Source organism: Oncorhynchus nerka, linkage group LG17 (genome assembly GCF_034236695.1).
Source record: "Oncorhynchus nerka isolate Pitt River linkage group LG17, Oner_Uvic_2.0, whole genome shotgun sequence".
Lineage (NCBI taxonomy): Eukaryota > Metazoa > Chordata > Actinopteri > Salmoniformes > Salmonidae > Oncorhynchus > Oncorhynchus nerka.
This window is the reverse complement of record NC_088412.1, coordinates 28741928-28766516: the sequence shown is the minus strand read 5'-3', so window position 1 is coordinate 28766516 and position 24589 is coordinate 28741928. Positions and strand designations below refer to the sequence as shown.

General features: G+C 46.0%; 1 protein-coding gene across 1 annotated transcript in view; it reads right to left on the bottom strand.

The window, feature by feature from the left end:
* Positions 1-24589, bottom strand: part of LOC115145024 (xenotropic and polytropic retrovirus receptor 1 homolog) — a 110574-nt gene that overhangs the window by 26434 nt on the left and 59551 nt on the right. The window contains exon 3 of the mRNA XM_029686232.2: positions 10978-11079. Coding sequence (XP_029542092.1) covers positions 10978-11079 — 102 coding nt within the window. The remainder of the gene's footprint in view (positions 1-10977; positions 11080-24589) is intronic.

Sequence of the window (24589 nt, the reverse complement as noted above, 5' to 3'; positions counted from 1 at the left end):
AATCAAGATTCTTCCAGTAGACCCGGAGGAACCATTCAAGAACAATGGATAACGCCCTACTACAACAATTGATCACGGCACAGCGGACAACCATAGAACTCCTGCAACAACAGCTGAACCGACTAGAAGAACCTAGAGTTAAGCCAAGAGCGGCTGCTCACTCCATCTTACCTCGTCTCTCCAAGGAGGATGATATTGAGGCCTTCCTCATGACCTTCGAAAGGACGGCCACCTTGGAAGAGTGGCCGCCCACAGAATGGGCGAGCGCATTAGCCCCTCTTTTGACCGGGGTGGCTCAGGAAGCCTATTTTGACCTGGATTCCCACGAAGCTGCGGACTATGGGCGACTAAAAACCGAGATCCTGTCCCGGTACCAGCTGACTGCCAGAGATAGGGCTGTAAAGTTCCATCAATGGACCTATACAGCTGATCAACCCGTCCGTGCCCAGATCTTCGCCTTAATACGACTGACGAAACAGTGGCTAGAACCTGGAAAGGGAGTAGGACATGTGATAGAGACTCTCGTAGTGGACAAGATATTGAGAGAATTACCCAGTGACTTAAAAAGGGTTGTGGGGCAAGCCAACCCGTTGTCAGCCGACGACATAGCCCAGGCGGTGGAAACATATCGGTCTACAGGGGAGTTGTTAAAAAGTGACAAGGAGGAACGGAAGGAGTCTTGCAATCCCGTACCACGACTCACCCCGGCGCGCTCGCCACCGAAACGTCCAAGCCCCTCCCGGAGGTGGGAGAAGTCAGCCACCACACAGCAGGGTCTGTGTTATAAATGTCAGTCTCCCAACCATTATGCCCCACAATGTCCTAGCAAGGATGAGCCCATGGTCACGGAGTCATCACTGCCTACCCCCACACATCCCGTTTTGAGGGGGCAGGATCAACACTGTTGGTTAGCAGAGATAGCCCCAGCATCAGAGATTCCGGTGCAAGTCGAAGGACAAGATGTGGTAGCTATTCTCGACTCGGGAAGTATGGTTACGTTAGTAGAGGAGCGGATGGTGACCTCCGCAACACTGCTACCAGACAAAGTAGCCGTATCCTGTATCCATGGAGACACCCACTATTACCCCACTGTGAATCTGCCTATTCTCACTCCAAAAGGAAGGTGTACAGTCAGGGCCGGGAAAGTGCCGCAGCTGAAGGTGCCATTATTGATCGGGAGAGACTGTCCCTTATAAGGAGCTTCGGCAGATGCCGTTATGCACGGGAAGAAGGGGGACAGGAAAGAAGAGAAAATCCAAGCCCGAGGTAGTAGTCCTACAAGGAGACGTGAGCAGCGTCCTCGTCCTCTGCAGCAGAGGAAGAAATAGCGACCCAACGTTTACGACAGATATTCCAAGAAACCACCGATGAAGACACATGTGAAGGGCTATACACAACGCAGGAAGGAAGGAGCAACCAGGCGTTAAGGGATATATTTGAAGCTCCATCCGAGGAGGGAACCTGGAAGGGATTCTCCTCGGTCACCCCTGATGGGGATGTGGAACAACCTCCACATCCCTCTACCGAGGTCGACCTGCCCCAGGAATTAAAGGGACAGTTCGGCACCTCGCAGCATAGAGACCCAGACCTAAGGGAGGCCATGAGGAAGGTGAAGGTGATCGACGGGAGGAACGTCGATGGATCAGGTGAGCCCCTCTTCCTTACTATGCAATCAGGCGGGGTCTCTTATACTGGGTCGACATGACGAAGGGGGAAAACCAGGAATTACTAATGGTGCCTAGGCCATACAGAGATACAGTTCTACAGTTAGCCCATTCCCACGTCCTAGGAGGACACCTGGCACGAGACAAGACTATTGACAGAATCATGCAGAGATTCTATTGGCCCCGGGTCACCCAGGATGTGGCCAGGTATTGTAGGACATGTGATCAATGTCAACGTACAGCCCCACGGCCACACCTACGTAACCCTTTGATTCCTCTCCCCATCATAGAGACTCCCTTTGAACGCATAGCTATGGACCTCGTAGGACCCCTCCCAAAATCCGCCAGAGGACACGAGTACATCCTAGTGGTTATAGATTACGCTACCAAGTTCCCGGAGGCCATACCCCTGCGTAACATGTCGTCAAAGGGAATTGCCAAGGAGTTATTCCTGATGTTCTCTCGTGTGGGCCTCCCCAAGACTATCTTGACTGATCAAGGAACCCCGTTCATGTCCCGGTTGATGAAGGACTTGTGTCGGTTATATCAGGTTCAACAGATACGTACAAGCATATTCCACCCTCAAACAGACGGGTTGTGTGAACGCTTGAACAAAACGATAAAAAGCATGTTGAGAAGGGTGGTGTCCCGAGATGGGAAAACTGGGACATGCTTCTCCCACACTTAATGTTTGCCCTGCGAGAAGTACCCCAGGCATCCACTGGATTCTCTCCGTTTGAATTGCTCTATGGCAGACCCTGTCGAGGAATCCTCGACTTAGCCAAGGAGACCTGGGAGACCCAACCATGCCCCTTTCGATCCACAATAGAACACGTTACCCTGATGAGAGACCGCCTGTCAGCAGTGTGGCCCATAGTCAAGGAGCATATGGAGAAGGCCCAAAGGACCCAAGGCCGGGCCTATGATAAGTCTGCGACCCCCGTGAGTTCACCGTGGGAGAGAAAGTGATGGTGCTTGTGCCCACGGCCGAACATCGCTTGCTGGCGCAGTGGAGGGGGCCCTACGAGGTAATGAAAAGGGTCTCACCGGTCAATTACCTCATCAAGCAACCTGACAGGAGGAAGAAGGTCCAAATCTATCACATAAACCTGCTGAAGACATACCATGGACGAGAGGAGGAGGTGGTTTTGATGGCCCTGGAGGGCAAAGGAAAAGAGGAGGCTCTACCACAGGTGCGCCGTGGCCAAACTCTCCTACCGGAGCAGTCAAGACAGCTAGACAAGCTGATTATGAACTTCGGTCGAATATTCTCTCCATTCCCAGGACAAACAGATGTCCTGTTCCACCATATCCACACTGAACCCGGCAAGAAGGTGCATATCCGCCCTTACAGGATTCCTGAGGCTCGCAGAGTCATCGCTAAGAAAGAGGTGAGGGAGATGTTGAGGATGGGCGTGATCGAGCCCTCGACGAGTGAGTGGTCCAGTCCCATAGTCCTGGTCCCCAAATCCGATGGTAGTATGAGACTCTGCAACGACTTTAGGGGCGTGAATGCCATCTCTACATTCGATGCGTATCCCATGCCCCGCGTGGATGAACTCTTGGAGCGCTTAGGAAAGGCCAAGTTCATCACTACCCTGGATTTGACGAAGGGATATTGGCAAGTGCCGGTGGCTCCGGAGGATCGCCCAAAGACTGCCTTCGCCACTCCAGAGGGGCTTTTCCAGTATGTGAGGATGCCCTTCGGACTGCACGGTGCCGCTGCAACCTTCCAACGCCTCATGGATGCCATTCTACGGCCCCATCAAGAGTATGCAGCGGCGTACATAGACGATGTGGTCATCCACAGCGAGGACTGGGATAGTCACCTCCTGCGATTACGGGCGGTGCTCGTGAGTTTGGAAGCCACAGGGTTGACAGCCAATCCAAATAAATGCTGCCTGGGTTTGTCCGAAGCGGAATACCTGGGGTACACCGTGGGGAATGGGAAAATACGCCCACAGGCAGAGAAGACCAGGGCATTCGTGACTGGCCTCGACCCCGGACCAAGCGAGACGTTCGGGCCTTCTTAGGGATAACAGGATATTATCGCCGTTTTATCCCGGGATATGCAACCATTGCCAACCCCTCACAAACCTCATCAGGAAAAACCTGCCAAACCAGGTAGAGTGGAAAGACGAGACGGAAGAGGCCTTTCAATTGTTAAAAGATGGCCTGTGTTCTGATCCCGTTCTACAGGCTCCGGACTTCTCACAAGAGTTCATTGTGCAGGTCGACGCCCGGATACAGGGCTCGGGGCCGTACTAGCTCAGGGTAAAGGTGAAGCAGAGAAGCCGATTCTCTTCATTAGTAGGAAACTCAGCGATCGGGAACAGAGGTATGCGACCGTAGAGAAAGAGGCCTTAGCCATCAAGTGGGCCTCGATTATCTCCGGTACTACCTACTGGGTCGGAGGTTTGCATTAGTTACTGACCATGCGCCCTCACGTGGATGGCTGGTAAGAGAAACAATAACAACAGAATAGCCAGATGGTTTTTGTCTTTACAACCATTCTCTTTCCATGTCATCCACAGGGCCGGATCGAGGAACGGAATGCAGACGCGCTGTCCCGACGCGACCAAGACGGTGCGTCTGGCGCCCGACCCTCCGGTTCGGTCCTGGGGGAAGGTATGTGGACGGACCACTAGAGGGCAGGCTGGGCTCATGGATAGTTGCCCAACAGAGCCTGGGAGACAAGGTAACCAGAGTCAATTAAGCACAGCTGACGGTACTAATGAGATACTCTCCTTCCCCTATAAAAGAGAGAATGGAACCAGAAGAGAGAGGGGAAACTATCTCTGGAAGATGGCCACCGAGAGAGAGAAGCTGTGCTGAAAGAACCACTAAGACGGTGACAAAACCGTGATTTATGTTTGTTGTAGTTTAAAGATTATCCTATTGTGTTCTTGTTTCATCTGGAGAAGAAGATGTGTGTTTTTCCTTGGAAGATTTTTCATTGATTATGTTTGAATGTTTTTGTTGACAAAATACTCTCAATAGAGAACCGTGTTCAATCAGAAAAACCTTTTTCCTGACTCGTTTATTCCACCTTCCCGCTTTAGAGTGTCGCCTAATTACTTGGTACGCTCACACTATCTACTATTATTCTGACATTTCACATTCTTAAAATAAAATGGTGATCCTAACTGACTTTAGACAGGGGATTTTTACTAGGATTAAATGTCAGGAATTGTGAAAAACTGAGTTTAAATGTATTTAGCTAAGGCACATATGTCAGAGTCAAGGCCCGCGGGCCACATCCGGCCCGCAAGAAGGTTTTTTACGGCCCCTGGGATGATCTTGATTTATTATTAGAACCGGCCCGCAGCAAGCCGGCAGCCCGCAGATCTTTTACACGCACCAATACTACATTTCCCACAATGCAAAGGTGACGCACCGAGCAGTAGGCTGCTTCATTTCAATATTTATTGGCACAGCAGTCGTCAGCATCACAGTAAAATTAACTTTCAGATACCCATCAAAAATGGCAAAACGGAAGGTGGATACTGAGAACCGGGGGTTTCAAACAAGGTGGGAGTCGGAGTATATGTTCACGAAGGTAGCTGGAAAACCTGTGTGTCTTCTGTGTGGAGAAAGTGTGGCGGTACTGAAAGAGTATAATCTGAGACGACATTATGAAACGAAACACGCGGACAAAAACAAGAATATGGACATGGAACAAAGGCTACAAAAGGCAGAGGAATTAAAACGAGGCCTCAAATCTCGACAGGCTCTGTTCAAAAAGCCAAATCACAAGGCCAGGCTGCTGTCAAGGCCAGTTTTATTTTGGCAGAAGAGATCGCTAAATCAGCCCGGCCATTTACGGAGGGGGATTTCATCAAAAACTGCATGATTAAAGTTTGTGACGAAGTTTGCCCAGAAAAAGGCAACTCTTTTTAAATGTGAGTCTGAGCAGAAACACCATTGCCGAGAGAGTAGACCAGTTGTCCATCAATCTAAAAGAGCAGCTTGTGAAAAAGGGAAAAGATTTTATTGCATATTCCTTGGCTGTGGATGAGAGCACCGACATTTCTGACATTGCCCAGTTGTCAATTTTCATCCGCGGAGTGGACTCCAACCTAAGCGTGACAGAGGAGTTTTTGGCTTTACGTCCTATGCATGGCACAACTACGGGCATGATTTGTATGAAGAGGTGTCAAGATGTGTAAATGAGATGGAGCTGCCTTGGGAAAACTCGTGGGTTTGACAACCGACGGAGCACCTGCGATGTGTGGACACAGGAGCGGACTGGTGGCGAAGATACGGGAAAAGATGCAAGAGGAAAACGCGACAGGTGAGCTGACAGCTTATCATTGTATCATACACCAGGAAGCGTTGTGCGGTAAAGCCTTGAAAATGGAGCATGTAATGAGCATCATCACGCGCACAGTTAACTTTATCAGAGCCAAAGGTTTGAATCACCGCCAGTTCAAGGCATTTCTGACGGAGTTAGAAACGGAGCATGGTGATTTGCCTTATCACACAGAGGTGCGATGGCTAAGCCAGGGAAAGGTGCTTCAAAGATGTTTCGAGCTTCGTGAGGAGATTTGTCTGTTCTTGGACAGCAAAGGGAAAGACACAACACAACTCCGAGACGAAATGTTTCTGTGTGAAATGGCTTTTCTGTGTGACATTACGAGTCATCTGAATGCAATAAACTTGCAGCTGCAGGGTCGGGATCGTGTCATCTCTGATATGTACAGTACAGTGAAGGCATTTAAAACCAAACTGACTCTGTGGGAGACGCAGATGCGGAAAGAAAATTTGAGCCACTTTCCCAGCTGCCAGACCATGAAAGAGAAGCTCTCTACCAGTGCGTTCCCGAGCACACAGTTGGCTGATAAAATAGGTATGCTTGCCGCTGACTTTCGACGCCGATTTGCTGACTTTGAAGCACAAAAAAGCAGGTTGGAACTGCTCGGTAACCCATTTGCTGTTGACGTGGAAAGCTCACCACCAAACCTCCAAATGGAGTTGATTGACCTCCAATGCAATGATGCACTGAGGGCAAAATATGCGGCAGTGGGTGCTGCGGAGTTCGCCCGTTTCCTCCCCGGCACAATGCCCCAGCTGCGCATCCAGGCTGCTCAAACGTTGTCTATGTTTGGCAGCACATACCTGTGTGAACAACTGTTTTCTTTGATGAACCTGAACAAAACATCACACAGAAGTCGACTTACTGCTGAACACCTCCACTCAATTCTGAGGATTTCTTCAGCTCAGAGCCTTACCCCGAACATTGATGAACTTGTGGAAAAGATGGGACACCACCAAGTATCACCTCAACCTCAAACAAGTGAACATTACTGTGCAATCACATATTTAGAGTTTTTACTCAGTTCAAGTTTAAAAGTTAAAATTTAATATTTGTTTTCACTGCATGTTACTTCTCCTTAAACAAAGTGTTGTTTTTGATTAATAGATTTTTGCACTTTATTTTTTTGTATTTCAATCCAATTATATTTTAAAAATATTTCAGTTGAGTGGATGATAGAAAATTGCTATTATTGTTTTTTCTTTGAAGTAAATTTAGCCCACTTTTGCTAAAATAGAAAATATAGTCTACTGATGGTGCCTTGAATACCGGTTTCTTTCATTTAATGTTCATGTTATGGGGATATTTATATAAAGGAAATTTGTCTTTTGTGTCTGTTGAAAATTAAAGATTACTGACAGAGCCATAAGAAAATATTGCTTTATTTATCTGATCATATTGTAATATATTTGTTAGGTTTTCAGTAGGTTCAATTAGGTTCACTAGACTATATGCGTCATTTAAAAAAATTTCAATGAACATTCGAACAGTCCGGCCCTCGTCTTGTAGCTGATTTTTTTATTTGGCCCTCCGTCCATTTGACTTTGACACCCCTGAGCTAAGGTGTATGTAAACTTCCGACTTCAACTGTATCTATGCAATATGGTAGCCTAGCCTATGAAGATATCAACAACCATTAGAAACAACATGCAACCTGTCCATAGGATCATTTTAGTGAAGCAATGGGTGGCTGACACTACATTTGAACTCCAGTGAGTGTAGGCCTATATGACATGTAGATCTGTGTAACCAGTTATTTATATGGTCAAACTCTGGCCAAATATACAGGCTAGCATACAAATTATGGATTAATAGGGCTACATGAATTTGCCTAACTTCTAAATGAGCCTACATCTCTTTCTGTCTTCACTGTTCTCTTCTTCCACAATTCTCCGCATCACAGAATAAATGGCCTGAGTAGCCGTTCGCTCTCGTTATTTCTCTTGAACTAGCCTAGCCCAATGCGAGTCCCAATAGCAATATTTGGTTGAGCAATTTTTTTTAAATTAGGAGAAGAATCACTTTTGCTTACTGAATATATTGGCTACACCATTGGCAATGAACTGGCGGTAAATTATGAATGACAAGAGCGCAGGCTACGTGTAGCTGGGATGTGAGGTGATCACATAGGCTGGTGGTGATAAATTGATACATTGCAGCACTGATGCAGTATATAAACGTAGCCTACACAGGAGAGACAGAGGGAAATCCATTCATTCATTCACACAACAAACCTGTCTTTTGCAGAACATGTGTTCCATTGGTCGAACCACAGGTTCGATAGGGGAGGCAAATGGGAAGTTTGGCTAAGATAGGAAAAATAGGAAAAACTGCAAAACGGTGAATGTAAACCAGGAAACAACACACTATACCCTCCCCTGTACAAAGCAAAGAAAACAGTTACTCCCTCCTCCCCCATTTTGGACCCCCCCCTCTCCCTAAGTAATTTTAGAACCGTCCCTTATTGAGCAACAGTGATGGGAAATCATTGTTTTTTAGAGGAAATAAAAGTGAGGAGCAACAGGATTTTGGTCAGAGTCCCAGTTCTCTTTGGCAGTCCAACCTGGCCTGAGTTTATTTCAGCTTCCTGCAAAGCTTCAATGGGAGGGGATGGGAGGGGATGTTATTGGAGAAGAAAAACAAGGAAAGGCTTTAAGGAAAGGCTAATTAAAGTGGACACTAATGAATGCACCTCTTGAATACTTTGTTGGCTTCCCATCTAGCTCGTATTATTACCAATAATGTATGTGCTTGATAGTAATGATTCAGAATATATCGAATGTCCATGTTGCCAGGCAGCATCATCCCATTAAATGCAGTTCTACTAACAGCCTCTAGGGGCAGCAATGTTTCCTTATACCTCAGAGAAAAGGTTTATAAGCAGTACTGCATATGACATCTCATGTTACATGAGGCATATATACTCCCTCCCTGAAATGAACCAGGCCTCCTTTGCTAATTTGATCAGCCATGCTTAAATCAAAGTTCCCCGCATTAGACAAAACGTTACTTAGTTGGCACACAAGTAAAGCTCATCACTCTACATGACACACAATGTACAACTGTATACATGTGCAAGACGTCAAGGCAATTACTAACTACTCCCAATGCACTGCAGGCTGACAGTTATGGCATTAGAAGTTAGCCTACTGACTACCTAGGAATTGTAGTTACCAAACAATACTCCTTACTATTTAAAGAGAATTTCCCCTCTCTGATACAAAAACTCAAGGCAAACATCCTATTTTGGAGAACTCTCCCAATTTCTCTGCTCGGAAGAATTAATGCCATTAAAATGGTCTTCCTCCCACAATTGCTCTACCTATATCAGAACATCCCAGTATTCATACCTAAATCCTTTCATAAACAACTGGACTCAATTATCAATCCTTTCATCTGGGATTATAAAACACACAGGAAAAAACATCTCTGTAAATCCAAGATGGAAGGAGGATTGTCTCTCCCAAATTTTATATTTTATTACTGGGCCGCTAACCTCCGCGTTGTTACGTTTCTGTTGGATGACGTACTTCCGGCATCCAGCTGGCTTAGTATGGAGCGTGAGGAGTGTCACCCCTTCTCTATTGGCGCTGTGATTTTGTCGCCTGTCAATCTGGAGATGTCACTTTATTGTAACAATCCTATTATACAGTCCGAATCTGGAAGCAAATTAAAGTCCACTTTGAGCTTAGACCAATGTCATTCATGCTCCCTGTCGCCAGGAAACCTTCCTTTGCCCCTTCTAACCTTGATAACACCTTTGAGCGATGGGGAGAGTTAGGGATAAGTACCATAGGGGATTTATACATAGAAGGGACCTTTGCTTCCTTTGAGTTGCTGAGGGAAACTTATAATCTTCCCAGAAGTAATTTTTTAGATACCTACAAATTAGAGACTACGTTAGAAAACACCTCCCAACATTTGGGAATGCTAAACCTTCCATGTTTGACGGATGCATAAAAATATGCCCCACCTCAGATAAACTGATATCGCGTCTATATGATGCTTTTCAATCTGTTAGCACACCTTCTACAGATGTAGAATGTATGTAGACTGGGAAGAGAGCTTGGAGTATATCCACACATGCTCCATTAATTCCAGACATCGTCTCATACAATTCAAGGTATTACACAGATTACACTATTCCAAAACTAAACTGCATAGGATATTTCCTGATACATCCCCTACATGTGATAAATGTCAGGCTGCGCAGGGTACACTACTCCACTGCTTTGCCCTATGCTCTAGCTTGCATGGTTATTGGTGTGGAATTTTTGGGATCCTCTCTGAAGTTCTGGAGACTTCAATAGATCCAGACCCGCTTCTGATAATCCTGGGAGTATCTGAGTCCCTAAACGGATTAACCAACCCCCAAAAACAACTTATCTCGTACGGTCTCATTTTGGCAAAAAAACTCATCTTGTTGTTTTGGAAAAGGAGGGAAGCGCCCTCTACCAAATTATGGCTCAGTGAATTGGCAAACACTGTACACTTAGAAAGAATTAGATATATTCTGAACAATAAATTATCAACATTTGATCAAATCTGGCAGCCTTTCCTCTCCTACTTGGACGAGTCGGCGCTGTGAATTTGTACTTATTATCGCACTCTCAATTGTAATATTTTAATCTACCTTTGGGCAGCATGTGCTGGCCCTGCCACCCGAGCAGTTGGGGGGGGGGGGGGGAATAAGTGGGGGATAGGGGGGACATCTTCCCTCTTTCTTTCTACGTGTCCTTGTTTTGTATGTCGTGTTTTGCACCCAGGGCTCTGGGTCTTGTTGTTCCTGAATGCTCCTTTATGTTTAGACAAGAATTGTATACCTGTCTTGTATACCTATACACCATTCTTGTGTGTGTTTAATAAAAATATTTGAAACAGAAGTTAGCCTACTTTGAGTGGGAAAACTGCAGATGCTCAGGGCCAATCAACAGGATGGTCTCACTTAGTCAGAGAGAATAACTCGCATAGCAGCACTGCTGCATCAAATAGGCCTACCTGAATAGAATGTGTTGATCTTCAGAAGCTCTTTCTCACAATTCTGGAAAAACTTCTCCTCAAACTTGGCGTAGTATCTCTTGACAGTGTCTTCATCTGTGACTGGAGAGGGAAAATAGAGAGAGAGAGAGAGACCGAGAGAGAGAGAGAGAGGTCAGTTTTCAGAGAAGAGGTACATTAGCTGCTTATCATAACAATTTTCGACAAAAACACATTATGTAACCAATCAGAAACAATTCTATTTTTTGGGTGAGATATAAAAAAGAAACAATACAGAACATACACAAACATCAAATACATCAGACCTGCCCAGACCCACGTGCTCACACCCCCATCTCCAGCGCCCACATCACTCTCCACCACATGGCCTCAAAACAGCACCATGTTGTTTCTCTCCGTTGCCCGCGCACTGTCAACATTTAGAAAAGAAAGCATTTGACATTTCCATTGTGTTAACAACGGAAGATTGCTTGGTTTTCAGTTTTTAAGTATATGTTTTTTCAAGATGAGTATCTCACTGCACCCTCTTATTCCATGTCTTGAAATATTCAGACAGACGGATTAAAAGTACATTTACATTGTAATACTTCTGACAGCCAACTTTCTAACTCTGCCCATAACCTATGGACTTTATAACATTGGACTATTGAGTCGTTGTTAGTTTTACACTTAAGACATGACTCTGCCGTTGTGCTGTAGAATTTGTGAATTTTGTCTTGTATAATAAATTCTATACATTAGTTTACACTGGATTAAGCGTCGATTTTCGTTAACTGTAATTCCGTTACTTATGTTCCAACATTCCCTCCATATTGTGCCAATATCAGGTCTTTTTAAGTCTTGGTTCCATCAGCTTATATATTTTTTCTAAGAGATTGTCAGTTGGATAGGCTTTTAGATATGAGAAACAATTAATGAACACAAACCATTATGGAAACCAGCTTTTTGTGCAACAGTTCATGAATATGGTAATTGTAGACCGAGAGGAATGTGAGCATTTTTTGGAGAAATACAGGTATCTGTTGGACTCATCTGTCACGCCCTGGCCTTAGTATTTTGTGTTTTCTTTAATATTTTGGTCAGGCCAGGGTGTGACATGGGTAATTATGTGTTTGTCTTGTCTAGGTGTTTTGTAGATTAATGGGGTTGTGTTTAGTAGAGTAGTCTAGGTAAGTCTATGGTTGCCTAGAGTGGTTCTCAATCAGAGGCAGGTGTTTATCGTTGTCTCTGATTGGGAACCATATTTAGGCAGCCATATTCTTTGAGTATTTTCGTGGGTGATTGTTCCTGTCTCTGTGTTTGTTGCACCAGATAGGGCTGTTTCGGTTTTTCACGTTTATTGTTTTTGTAAACTGTTCGTATTTTCATCTTTCATTAAAGATGTTTATGAATAATCACGCTGCATTTTGGTCCTCCTCTCTTTCACCGGAAGAAAACCGTAACATCATCCACATCCTTCAGGCTGATTCTCCTTAGACAACAATCCGTTTTAAGGTTTAATGTCACTTGTACAAGTACAGTGAAATGCCTTTCTTGCGAGCTCTAACCCCAACAATGCAGTAATCAATAATAACCTCTAACCTCTGGCGGGCAGAGATAGACCGAGAGGACTGTCTGGAGGCAGCCCACACTGGTCACCTCCACAATTGACCGAGTTTCTATTCAGCCCACAAAGCTCACCAACACACCCCTGCCTCGCTCGTTCCTCTGATGGTACATAAGTGCTTGTTTTCCAAAGGAAGTAATTCACAGTGTATAAATAATTCAAATGTTAGGAACAAGCACAGGGCGGCAGATAGCCTAGTGGTTAGAGTGGAGGGGCGGCAGATAGCCTAGTGGTTAGAGTGGAGGGGCGGCAGATAGCCTAGTGGTTAGAGTGGAGGGGCGGCAGATAGCCTAGTGGTTAGAGTGGAGGGGCGGCAGATAGCCTAGTGGTTAGAGTGGAGGGGCGGCAGATAGCCTAGTGGTTAGAGTGGAGGGGCGGCAGATAGCCTAGTGGTCAGAGTGGAGGGGCGGCAGATAGCCTAGTGGTTAGAGTGGAGGGGCGGCAGATAGCCTAGTGGTTAGAGGGAGGGGCGGCAGATAGCCTAGTGGTGGTCAGAGTGGGAGGGGCGGCAGATAGCCTAGTGGTTAGAGTGGAGGGGCGGCAGATAGCCTAGTGGTTAGAGGGAGGGGCGGCAGATAGCCTAGTGGTTAGAGTGGAGGGGCGGCAGATAGCCTAGTGGTTAGAGTGGAGGGGCGGCAGATAGCCTAGTGGTTAGAGTGGAGGGGCGGCAGATAGCCTAGTGGTCAGAGTGGAGGGGCGGCAGATAGCCTAGTGGTTAGAGTGGAGGGGCGGCAGATAGCCTAGTGGTTAGAGTGGAGGGGCGGCAGATAGCCTAGTGGTTAGAGTGGAGGGGCGGCAGATAGCCTAGTGGTTAGAGTGGAGGGGCGGCAGATAGCCTAGTGGTTAGAGTGGAGGGGCGGCAGATAGCCTAGTGGTCAGAGGGAGGGGCGGCAGATAGCCTAGTGGTCAGAGTGGGAGGGGCGGCAGATAGCCTAGTGGTCAGAGTGGAGGGGCGGCAGATAGCCTAGTGGTCAGAGTGGAGGGGCGGCAGATAGCCTAGTGGTTCAGAGTGGAGGGGCGGCAGATAGCCTAGTGGTTCGAGTGGAGGGGCGGCAGATAGCCTAGTGGTTAGAGTGGAGGGGCGGCAGATAGCCTAGTGGTTAGAGTGGAGGGGCGGCAGATAGCCTAGTGGTTAGAGTGGAGGGGCGGCAGATAGCCTAGTGGTTAGAGTGGAGGGGCGGCAGATAGCCTAGTGGTTAGAGCCAGTTGGGCCAGTCACCGAAAGGTTGCTGGATTGAATCCCCGAGCTGACAAGATAAAAAATCTGTTGTTCTACCCCTGAGCAAGGCAGTTAACCCACTGTTCCCTGGGCGCCGAAGACATGGATGTCGATTATGGCAGACCCTGCACCTCTCTGATTCAGAGGGTTTGGGTTAAATGCGGAAGATGCATTCAGTTGTACAACTGACTAGATATCTTTCCTTTCCCACTGGCTCAGCTGTACATAAGGGCACCTTAATATATATTAATATGGTTAAGGATTCTGGCTGAACCAGGCTGAACCAGGCTGAACCAGGCTGAACCAGGCTGGGTAAGGAGTCTGTTCAGTAACCTCTCCTCCTGTGTTATGTTGTTTTAATCTTACAGTCATCCGCCACACAGTGTAACCCAACACCCCTGTGAGTTGCCTGGGGGATTCCTTCCTCTGTCTGCATCCCCCGCTCCCCCACCCCCTCCCCAATGGCAGCCAAGAGGACCAGGGCCACAGGGCGCTGTCCCAAGCCACAGGTCTACACCACAGGATCAACAGGCTATAGTTCTAATGCTTCATAGTAACCACATCCCATCAGTCTATAACAGCTGGCAATATTTGACAGTGATCCTGAGAGTAGAGAGTCACAGTGTAAGAGACAAGCCTCGCCTGCTGGGACTGAGAAAGACAGATACAAAGAGGATCTGCACACTGAGGGAATGTGCTTCTCTATATCCTCTCTCTGCTAATAAAACACATATTATTTTTCAATGATTATTCATCCCGATCACTCTCTTATCAATGTTAGCCTGTCCAGACTTGCGAGTTGACACCAGTACTGATGCATCATTGATGTTCTATCTAAATGTCACAGCGAAGGACACATCACAGGATACATCACTATCCATCAGTAGGGTTAGAATAGAAATGTTAGCTAGCCTATCATATGAACTGACCCTTTGATGCAAGTTGAAACCTTTAGATGGAGAGCCATTCAATTATTTTCTCGGTAATAAGAAAAAGATGCCCAAGGCTGTAGGCTGTCGATATCCCTGCTCTATTCACCTGCAAGGAGAGCGAGAATGCAGGGAGAGACTGATTATGTTCGGTAAAAGGCGGTTCAAATGTTCCTCAGAGCCAGCAAGGAAGTCAAGGATTTCTAGCTTTACAGGAAAAATGAGAAAAATATCTGTATATTTAAAAGTACAGTGCATTCAGACCCCTTGACTTTCTCCACATCCTGTTACATCACAGCCGTATTCTAAAAGTGGTTTTTCCCCGTCATCAATCTACACACAATACCCCATAATAACAAAGCAAAAATAGGTTTAGATTTTTTTCTCACATTTATTAAAAATAAAAAACTTAAATATCACATTTACATAAGTATTCAGACCCTTTACTCGGTACTTTGCTGAAGCACCTTTGGCAGCGACTACAGCCTCCATTCTTCTTGGGTAAGACGCTACAAGGTTGGACCACCTGTATTTTAGGTGTTTCTCCCCTTCTTCCCATTTCTCCCAGATCCTCTCAAGCTCTGTCAGGTTGGATGGGGAGCATCACTGCATAGCTATTTTCAGGTTTCTCCAGAGATGTTCGATTGGGTTCAAGTCCGGGCTCTGGCTGGGCCACTCAAGGACATTCAAAGACTTGTCCCAAAGCCACTCCTGCATTGTCTTGGCTGTGTGCTTAGGGTCATTGTCCTGTTGGAAGGTGAACCTTCGCCCCAGTCTGAGGTCCTGAGCGCTCTGGAGCATGTTCTCATCATGGATTTCCCTGTACTTTGCCTCGATCCTAACTAGTCTCCCAGTCCCTGCCGCTGAAAAACATCCCCATAGCATGATGTTGCTACCACCATGATTCACCGTAGGGATGGAGACAGGTTTCCTCCAGACGTGAGTTCAATCTTGATTTCATCAGACCAGTGACTCTTGTTTCTCATGGTCTGGGAGTCCGTTAGGTGCCATTTGGCAAACTCCAAGTGGGCTGTCATGTCCCTTTTACTGAGGAGTGGCTTCCGTCTGGCCACGCTACCATAAAGGCCTGATTGGTGGAGTGCTGCAGAGATGGTGGCTTTCTGGAAAGTTCTCCCATCTCCACAGAGGAATTCTGGAGCCCTGTCAGAGTGACCATTGGGTTCTTGGTTACCTGCCTGACCAAGGCCCTTCTCCCCCGATTGCTCAGTACATTCTTATATCCATTTTTTTCTTTGTCATTATGGAGTATTGTGTGTAGATTGATAAGGAAAACAATTCATTGAATCAATTTTAGAATAAGGCTGTAATGTAACATGTGTGGAAAAAGTCTAGGGGTCTGAATACTTTCCAAATGCACTGTATAATATATTTCGATGTTAATCATACTCCCCTTTATTGAAGTTCAGCCTATCCCCATGAGCGTTGCATCTTGCAGTCCTGATTATGCATAAAAACAACATAACCAACATAATGACTTGAACAAAGGAAAACAACAACAGCCATGCTCAACTTTCTGAACTGATCCTGAACATAAGGACTGAGATGGACTGAGATGCCCTTCAACTTATCTTAGCTGGGTCAGAAAGAGAGAGAGAGAGGGGTGAGAGAGAGAGAGAGAGGGGTGAGAGAGGAGAGAGAGAGAGAGAGAGAGAGAGAGAGACGAGACAGAGAGAGAGAGAGGGGTGAGAGAGAGAGAGAGGGGTGAGAGAGGAGAGAGAGAGAGAGAGAGAGAGAGAGGGGTGAGAGAGAGCGAGAGAGAGAGAGACAGACAGACTGACAGACAGACAGACAGACAGACAGACAGACAGACAGACAGACAGAGTGTGCTGTAAAACAGCTGCGATCAGTGGGGCATAGCCAGTGTTGAGTTGAGGTCAGGAGGGCTTGTGAGTGCCCTACAGTGTGTATCACTGCACCTCCCATCCCGTCTGGAGGAGAGGAGGATGAGAGGACACAGCTACCAATCTGAGGGATGGATGTATGCTCTGCCCAAGCCTCAGAGAATTTCATGACTCACTTCCCAATGACACTGCAGTCACAATACATGTTGGGCCAGGAAACAATCAAGGGAGAGTTCAGCCATTTTACGTCGTCTGGCTGGCAAGCTATCGCTCCTCCCAGCACAGACTGGGGTAAGAGTCAAGTGTAGAGAAAAAGCCTGTGGGAATAGGGGACTGCAGTACTGCTGCAAAACAAGGTCAAAAACAAGATCCCAAAGGAAGGGGTCATAGAACACTGGGAACCAGTCTACATAAAGGGGGAGGCAGATGACAAATAAGACAGAGAAATAAGACGCATGTGGACTTTTGATGAAATGAGCCTAGAGGATGTTATGAGAAGAAATGGAGGAGATGAAAGCCTAGACAGAAGGGTAGGGAGAGGGCTGTGGAGTGACCCCTCGCCCCCCTCTCTCCCCCCGCTGACGCTCTACTGAGGAGCCCTGCTGGACCCCAGGAGGCCGTGAGTGTGTGTGTGTGATGTGTTAGAACAAAGGACTGAGAGGCAGCTCTGCTCTGAAACAGCCCTGTAGCTACACATTATTCACCAGGCGTCCAATGCAAAAGCATCTCTATAACCAACATTCCAGCCTCATGTGCTTCACCTCAACCTTTTCCAAAGACTCAAATCTGCATGAATCAACATAATTAGGCACCCGGAGTTAGAGCAAAGTGCAAGCTGTCTATGACTCCATGCTAATATATTTTCAACTAAAAGGACGGATATAAATGGACAGCTTAATTGCAGATTAAAAAAAGACTAAAACGGGTGTGAAATAATAATGATATAGAGCATTTATTCTCATTTATCAAAGATGTCTGTATTTGTTTGAATCCAAGCCCTTCTCTCTCACCGTATGGGGCCTCGTTATTGCACCACTGGCTGGTGAGGAGACAGCCCAGTCCACTCATACTCCAAAGGTATCGTCCTCCCCAGTGTCCCTCTGACGGACAATTCTGGAGGGCTTCCCCTGAGCTCATTACCCTCTGAGTGGTACTGTGGCACAGCCAACAGCCCTCAGGGTAACTCCTCCAGGCAGCAGACTGCTACCCCCAAACAGCATTCTGCTACAAAAACCCAGAGCCACAGAGAGCAAACAAGCTGGGTCACACCAAAGCTGGCTCCACCGGCTATCAGTAAATGGTATCCTGCAGCAGTATCGGCCCTGACATTATGAGGGAGCGCTTAGATTGTGTGTGTGTGTGTGTGTGTGTGTGTGTGTGTGTGTGTGTGTGTGTGTGTGTGTGTGTGTGTGTGTGTGTGTGTGTGTGTGTGTGTGTGTGTGTGTGTGTGTGTGTGTGCGTGTGCGCGTGCGTGTAGCGCAAGCAGTGAGATGATGATGGAATTCCTCCTAGGAGACTAATAGTTCTGTCCCTGTGGGCTCAGTGTGAAGATGGATGTTCTGGCTGACTCCTATAGTGGTTGATTGTGTTGGTTTTACATCCGCATTTCACCTCTCTGTCAGCACAGAGCAGGGTTCTACTCTTTCTTTTGAGGTGAGCTCCTTGTTGTTTTGTCTATATATAGTGACATGATGGAGCTGTGAGATTTGTACCCTTTTAGCCATGACAGAGTGTCTCATGGAGGACAGGCTGGGTAAGTTGTCGTTTGTTCCCCCGTTTATCTTCATGGTTTCTTAGCTCTCTTTGTTTCAGTGGATACTGGATATAGCATTTCTATAAAAGTACGAGTTCCGTTTGATTAAGATGTGTTAACAAACGTTGAGAATCATGGACAAGTGCCTGAAGGGGATGGGGTATATTATGCACCATAGTCCCAAGTACACAGGGCTTCCCAGCCTGCATACAGCCATTACCACCATGTTTCAACTGACGCCCAGGGCAGTCACAGGAGGGAAGTGAGAAAAGTGTAAGTGCTTTAGAGCCGTCAGGAAAAGAAAAACACAAGTATTCTGTAGTAGAGGGATGAATGAGTGATGGTATAGAACGGCATAGGCAAGATGCTGTGGATGGTATAGAGTACAGTATATACATATGAGATGAGTAATGTAGGGTATGTAAACATTATATAAAGTGGCATTGTTTAAAGTGGCTAGTGATACATTACATCAAGATGGCAAGATGCAGTAGATGGTATAGAGTACAGTATATACAGTGGGGAGAACAAGTATTTGATACACTGCCGATTTTGCAGGTTTTCCTACGTACAAAGCATGTAGAGGTCTGTAATTTTTATCATAGGTACACTTCTGAGAGACAGAATCTAAAACAAAAATCCAGAAAATCACATTGTATGATTTTTAAGTAATTAATTTGTATTTTATTGGATGAAATAAGTATTTGATACATCAGAAAAGCAAAACTTAATATTACAGAGATCATTCGTTTCCTATAGTTCTTGACCAGGTTTGCACACACTGCAGCAGGGATTTTGGCCCACTCCTCCATACAGACCTTCTCCAGATCCTTCAGGTTTCGGGGCTGTCGCTGGGAAATACGGACTTTCAGCTCCCTCCAAAGATTTTCTATTGGGTTCAGGTCTGGAGACTGGCTAGGCCACTCCAGGACCTTGAGATGCTTCTTACGGAGCCACTCCTTAGTTGCCCTGGCTGTGTGTTTCGGGTCGTTGTCATGCTGGAAGACCCAGCCACGACCCATCTTCAATGCTCTTACTGAGGGAAGGAGGTTGTTGGCCAAGATCTTGCGATACATGGCCCCATCCATCCTCCCCTCAATACGGTGCAGTCGTCCTGTCCCCTTTGCAGAAAAGCATCCCCAAAGAATGATGTTTCCACCTCCATGCTTCACGGTTGGGATGGTGTTCTTGGGTTTGTACTCATCCTTCTTCCTCCAAACACGGCGAGTGGAGTTTAGACCAAAAATATCTATTTTTGTCTCATCAGACCACATGACCTTCTCCCATTCCTCCTCTGGATCATCCAGATGGTCATTGGCAAACTTCAGACGGGCCTGGACATACGCTGGCTTCAGCAGGAGGACCTTGCGTGCGCTGCAGGATTTTAATCCATGACGGCGTAGTGTGTTACTAATGGTTTTCTTTTGAGACTGTGGTCCCAGCTCTCCTCAGGTCATTGACCAGGTCCTGCCGTGTAGTTCTGGGCTGATCCCTCACCTTCCTCATGATCATTGATGCCCCACAAGGTGAGATCTTGCATGGAGCCCCAGACCGAGGGTGATTGACCGTCATCTTGACCTTCTTCCATTTTCTAATAATTGCGCCAACAGTTGTTGCCTTCTCACCAAGTTGCTTGCCTATTGTCCTGTCGCCCATCCCAGCCTTGTGCAGGTCTACCATTTTATCGCTGATGTCCTTACACAGCTCTCTGGTCTTGGCCATGTGTGTGGATAGGTGTTTTTTATAGGTAACGAGTTCAAACAGGTGCAGTTAATACAGGTAATGAGTGCAGAACAGGAGGGCTTCTTAAAGAAAAACTAACAGGTCTGTGAGAGCCGGAATTCTTACTGGTTGGTAGGTGATCAAATACTTATGTCATGCAATAAAATGCAAATGAATTACTTAAAAATCATACAATGTGATTTTCTGGATTTTTGTTTTAGATTACGTCTCTCACAGTTGATGTGTACCTATGGTAAAAATTACAGACCTCTACATGCTTTGTAAGTAGGAAAACCTGCCAAATCGGCAGTGTATCAAATACTTGTTCTCCCCACTGCACATATGAGATGAGTAATGTAGGATATGTAAACATTATATCAAGTGGCATTGTTTAAAAGTGGCTAGTGCTACATTTATTACATACATTTTTCCAGTGGCTGGAGTTGAGTCAGTATGTTGGCAGCAGCCACTCAATGTTAGTGATGGATGTTTAACAGTCTGCTGGCCTTGAGATAGAAGCTGTTTTTCAGTCTCTCGGTCCCTGCTTTGATGCACCTGTACTGACCTCGCCTTCTGGATGATAGCAGGGTGAACAGGCAGTGGCTCGGGTGGTTGTTGTCCTTGATGATCTTTATGGCCTTCCTGTGACATCGGGTGGTGTAGGTGTCCTGGAGGTTAGGTAGTTTGCCCCCGGTGATGCATTGTGTAGACCTCACTACCCTCTGGAGAGCCTTACGGTTGTGGGCGGAGCAGTTGCCGTACCAGGCGGTGATACAGCCCGACAGGATGCTCTCGATTGTGCATCTGTAAAAGTTTGTGAGTGTTTTTGGTGACAAGCCGAATTTCTTCAGCCTCCTGAGGTTGAAGAGGTGCTGCTGCGCCTTCTTCACCATACTGTCTGTGTGGTTGGACCATTTTAGTTTGTCCGTAATGTGTACGCCGAGGAACTTAAAACGTTCTACCCTCTCCACTACTGTGACGTCGATGTGGATAGGGGGGTGCTCCCTCTGCTGTTTCCTGAAGTCCACGATTATCTCCTTTTGTTGACGTTGAGTGTGAGGTCATTTTACTGACACCACACTCCGAGGGCCCTCACCTCCTCCCTGTAGGCCGTCTCGTCGTTGTTGGTAATCAAGCCTACCACTGTAGTGTCGTCTGCAAATTTGATGATTGAGTTGGAGGCGTGCATGGCCACGTAGCCGTGGGTGAACAGGGAGTACAGGAGAGGTCTGAGAACACACCCTTGTGGGGCCCCAGTGTTGAGGATCAGCGGGGTGGAGATGTTGTTACCTACCCTCACCACCTGGGGGGCGGCCCGTCAGGAAGTCCAGGACCCAGTTGCACAGGGTGGGGTCGAGACCCAGGGTCTCGAGCTTGATGACAAGTTTGGAGGGTACTATGGTGTTAAATGCTGAGCTGTAGTCGATGAACAGCATTCTCACATAGGTATTCCTCTTGTCCAGATGGGTTAGGGCAGTGTGCAGTGTGATTGTGATTGCGATTGCGTCGTCTATGGACCTATTGGGGCAGTAAGCAAATTGGAGTGGGTCTAGGGTGTCAGGAAGAGGGGGGAGGTGATATGGTCCTTGGCTAGTCTCTCAAAGCACTTCATGATGACGGAAGTGAATGTTAGTCATTTCGGTAGTCATTTCGCTCAGTTACCTTAGCTTTCTTGGGAACAGGAACAATGGTGGCCCTCTTGAAGCATGTGGGGACAGCAGACTGGGATAAGGATTGATTGAATATGTCCGTTAACACACCAGCCAGCTGGTCTGTGCATACTCTGAGGACGTGGCTGGGGATGCCATCTGGGCTTGCAGCCTTGCGAGGGTTAACACGTTAAAATGTTTTGCTCACGTCGGCTGCAGTGAAGGAGAGCCCGCAGGTTTTGGTAGCGGGCCATGTCAGTGGCACTGTGGTGTCCTCACAGCGAGCAAAGAAGTTGTTTAGTCTGTCTGGGAGCAAGACATCCTGGTCCGCGACGGGACTGGTTTTCCTTTTATAGCCCCCAGGCCATCCTCACATACTTTGTGCCCCCTCAGATTTTTGGGGTGCATGACGCCCCTGGGTAAGAGTCAGTTTGGTTGGGAACACCTCATTGGTTGTTACTGGAGGAAGCCGTACCATATTAGTCTAACTCATGAGAAAACAATACAACAATACGCCAGCAACCATAAATCCACTCTAAAGCTCTTGATATCCTGTTGACCTTTATGGAGGTCAGAAGTGAAAGAAATAAGGGGACCTGAATAAAATGCTCTATATCTGAAGACAACATGACTAGACTTACTGCCTGTTGTGTTTATTCCATACCTTCACAAATAAAAACAATCTGGGCTTTAACAATACATTCTCTGAGAAAAACAAGCGTGGTGTATTCCCTTGCAGGTTGCATAACGGGCGGGCAGCGCTTCACGTTTTCTGGTTTAAATACATAATGAGGGGCACTAGCAGCTTCTCTAAACCTCACTCAAGTCCCCCCCCCTCCTTAGATGGTGGTCCCTAACCCATCCCATCAAACCTCTACATAAATCCTTCACGTTTAACCCCCATGTGGTGATGAGCAAACATGAGCTCTCCGCCATGTCAGAGGCTCTAACCCTCCGTGAGCTGTACACACACACAGAAAGAAACATGAGGTGTTGTGGGTCACAGGTAATAATGAAGGAGAGGGTTGTTTACAAAAATCATATAGCGTAATCTACTGGAAGCCTTTGTTTTCTTGTTGAAAATGGATGCATCTGTGTTACATTTTATGTCCAAGTCCACTTTCCTCTCCATTTTTACTGAACATCTTCCTAGTGTCCCGATTATCACAGGGATTGTGACAGGAACATGGAGTATGACTGGCCCAGAAAACTGTGGGTGATGTGTTCGGACGCCGATACCGATACTGATTATTGGAGGACCAAAAAAAGCCGATACCGATTAATAGGCCGATATCATCTCGTTCCCTTTATATATATATATTTATATATATTTGTAATGATTTAGTCTCAAATAAATAATGAAACATGTTCAATTTGGTTTAAATAATGCAAAAACATTGTTGGAGAAGAAAGTAAAAGTGCAATATATCCCATGTAAAATATCTAACGTTTAAGTTCCTTGCTCAGAACATGAGAACATATGAAAGCTGGTGGTTCCTTTTAACATGAGTCTTCAATATTCCCAGTTAAGAAGTTTTAGGTTGTAGTTATGTTACATCTCTCGTCTGAAGGCATGGACCAAAACGCAGCGTGGTAATTGTTCATGATTATTTATTACTCAAAAACACTCAAAAAAAATAACAAAGTGAAAAAATGAAACAGTTCTGTCAGGTGCAGACACTAAAGAGAAAATAACTACCCACAAAACACAGTTGGGAAAAAGGCTGCCTAAGTATGATTCCCAATCAGAGACAATGATAGACAGCTGCCTCTGATTGGGAACCAAATGAAGAAATAGAAAACATAGAAATTAAGAAATTAGAATGCCCACCCTAGTCACACCCTGGCCAAACCAAAATAGAGAATAAAAGCCTCTATGTCCAGGGCGTGACAAGTTATTATAGGAAATTATAAGACTATTTCTCTCTATACCATTTGTATTTCATATACCTTTGACTACCTTTGACTAGATGTTCTTATAGGCACTATAGTATTGCCAGCCTAATCTCGGGAGTTGATAAATCATAAACAGTGCTGTGCTTCAAGCATTGCGAAGAGCTGCTGGAAAATGCAGGAAAGTCTGTTTGAATGAATGCTTACGAGCCTGCTGCTGTCTACCACCGCTCAGTCAGACTGCTCTATCAAATATCAAATCATAGACTTAATTATATTAGAATAAACACACAGAAATATGAGCCTTGGGTCATTAATATGGTCAAATCCAGGAACTATAATTTCGAAAACAAAATGTTTATTCTTTCATCAACCATGTGTAGTTAACTAGTGATTATGTGACGATTGATTGTTTTTTATAAGATACGTTTAATGCTAGCTAGCCACTTACCATGGCTCCTTGCTGCACTCGTGTAACAGGTGGTCAGCCTGCCATGCAGTTTCATCGTGGAATGCAATGTAATCGGCCAAAATCAGTGTCCAAAAATGCGGATTACTGATTGTTATGAAAACTTGAAATCTGCCCTAATTAATTGGCCTTGCCAATTGTCGACCTCTAGTTCAGACCAGTGCTATCATCATCTCTTATTGTCCTGAAGGTGTAGTCAGGGGAGACAACATGACATGGATTCCTCTCTGAGCCTCACAGACACACACAGCTATAAGAGCCCCAGTCATTTTCCACGTCATTTAAGCCATGTAATGATGCCTCATTGTTGTTTTATCACCCATATCCTTCTGGCATCATTATTACCTTCGCTGAAAGTGCAGTTACTGCCACTATATTATTTTCTCTCATCTCGTTCCCTTCAACCTGACTTCAATCATTTTAATGGAATGGAAGTGTACCAGAGGTAGCTATAAAATACAAGAAAAGCTCTATTCTTATGGGTGCTGTGAGGACTCTTCGACCTACCCG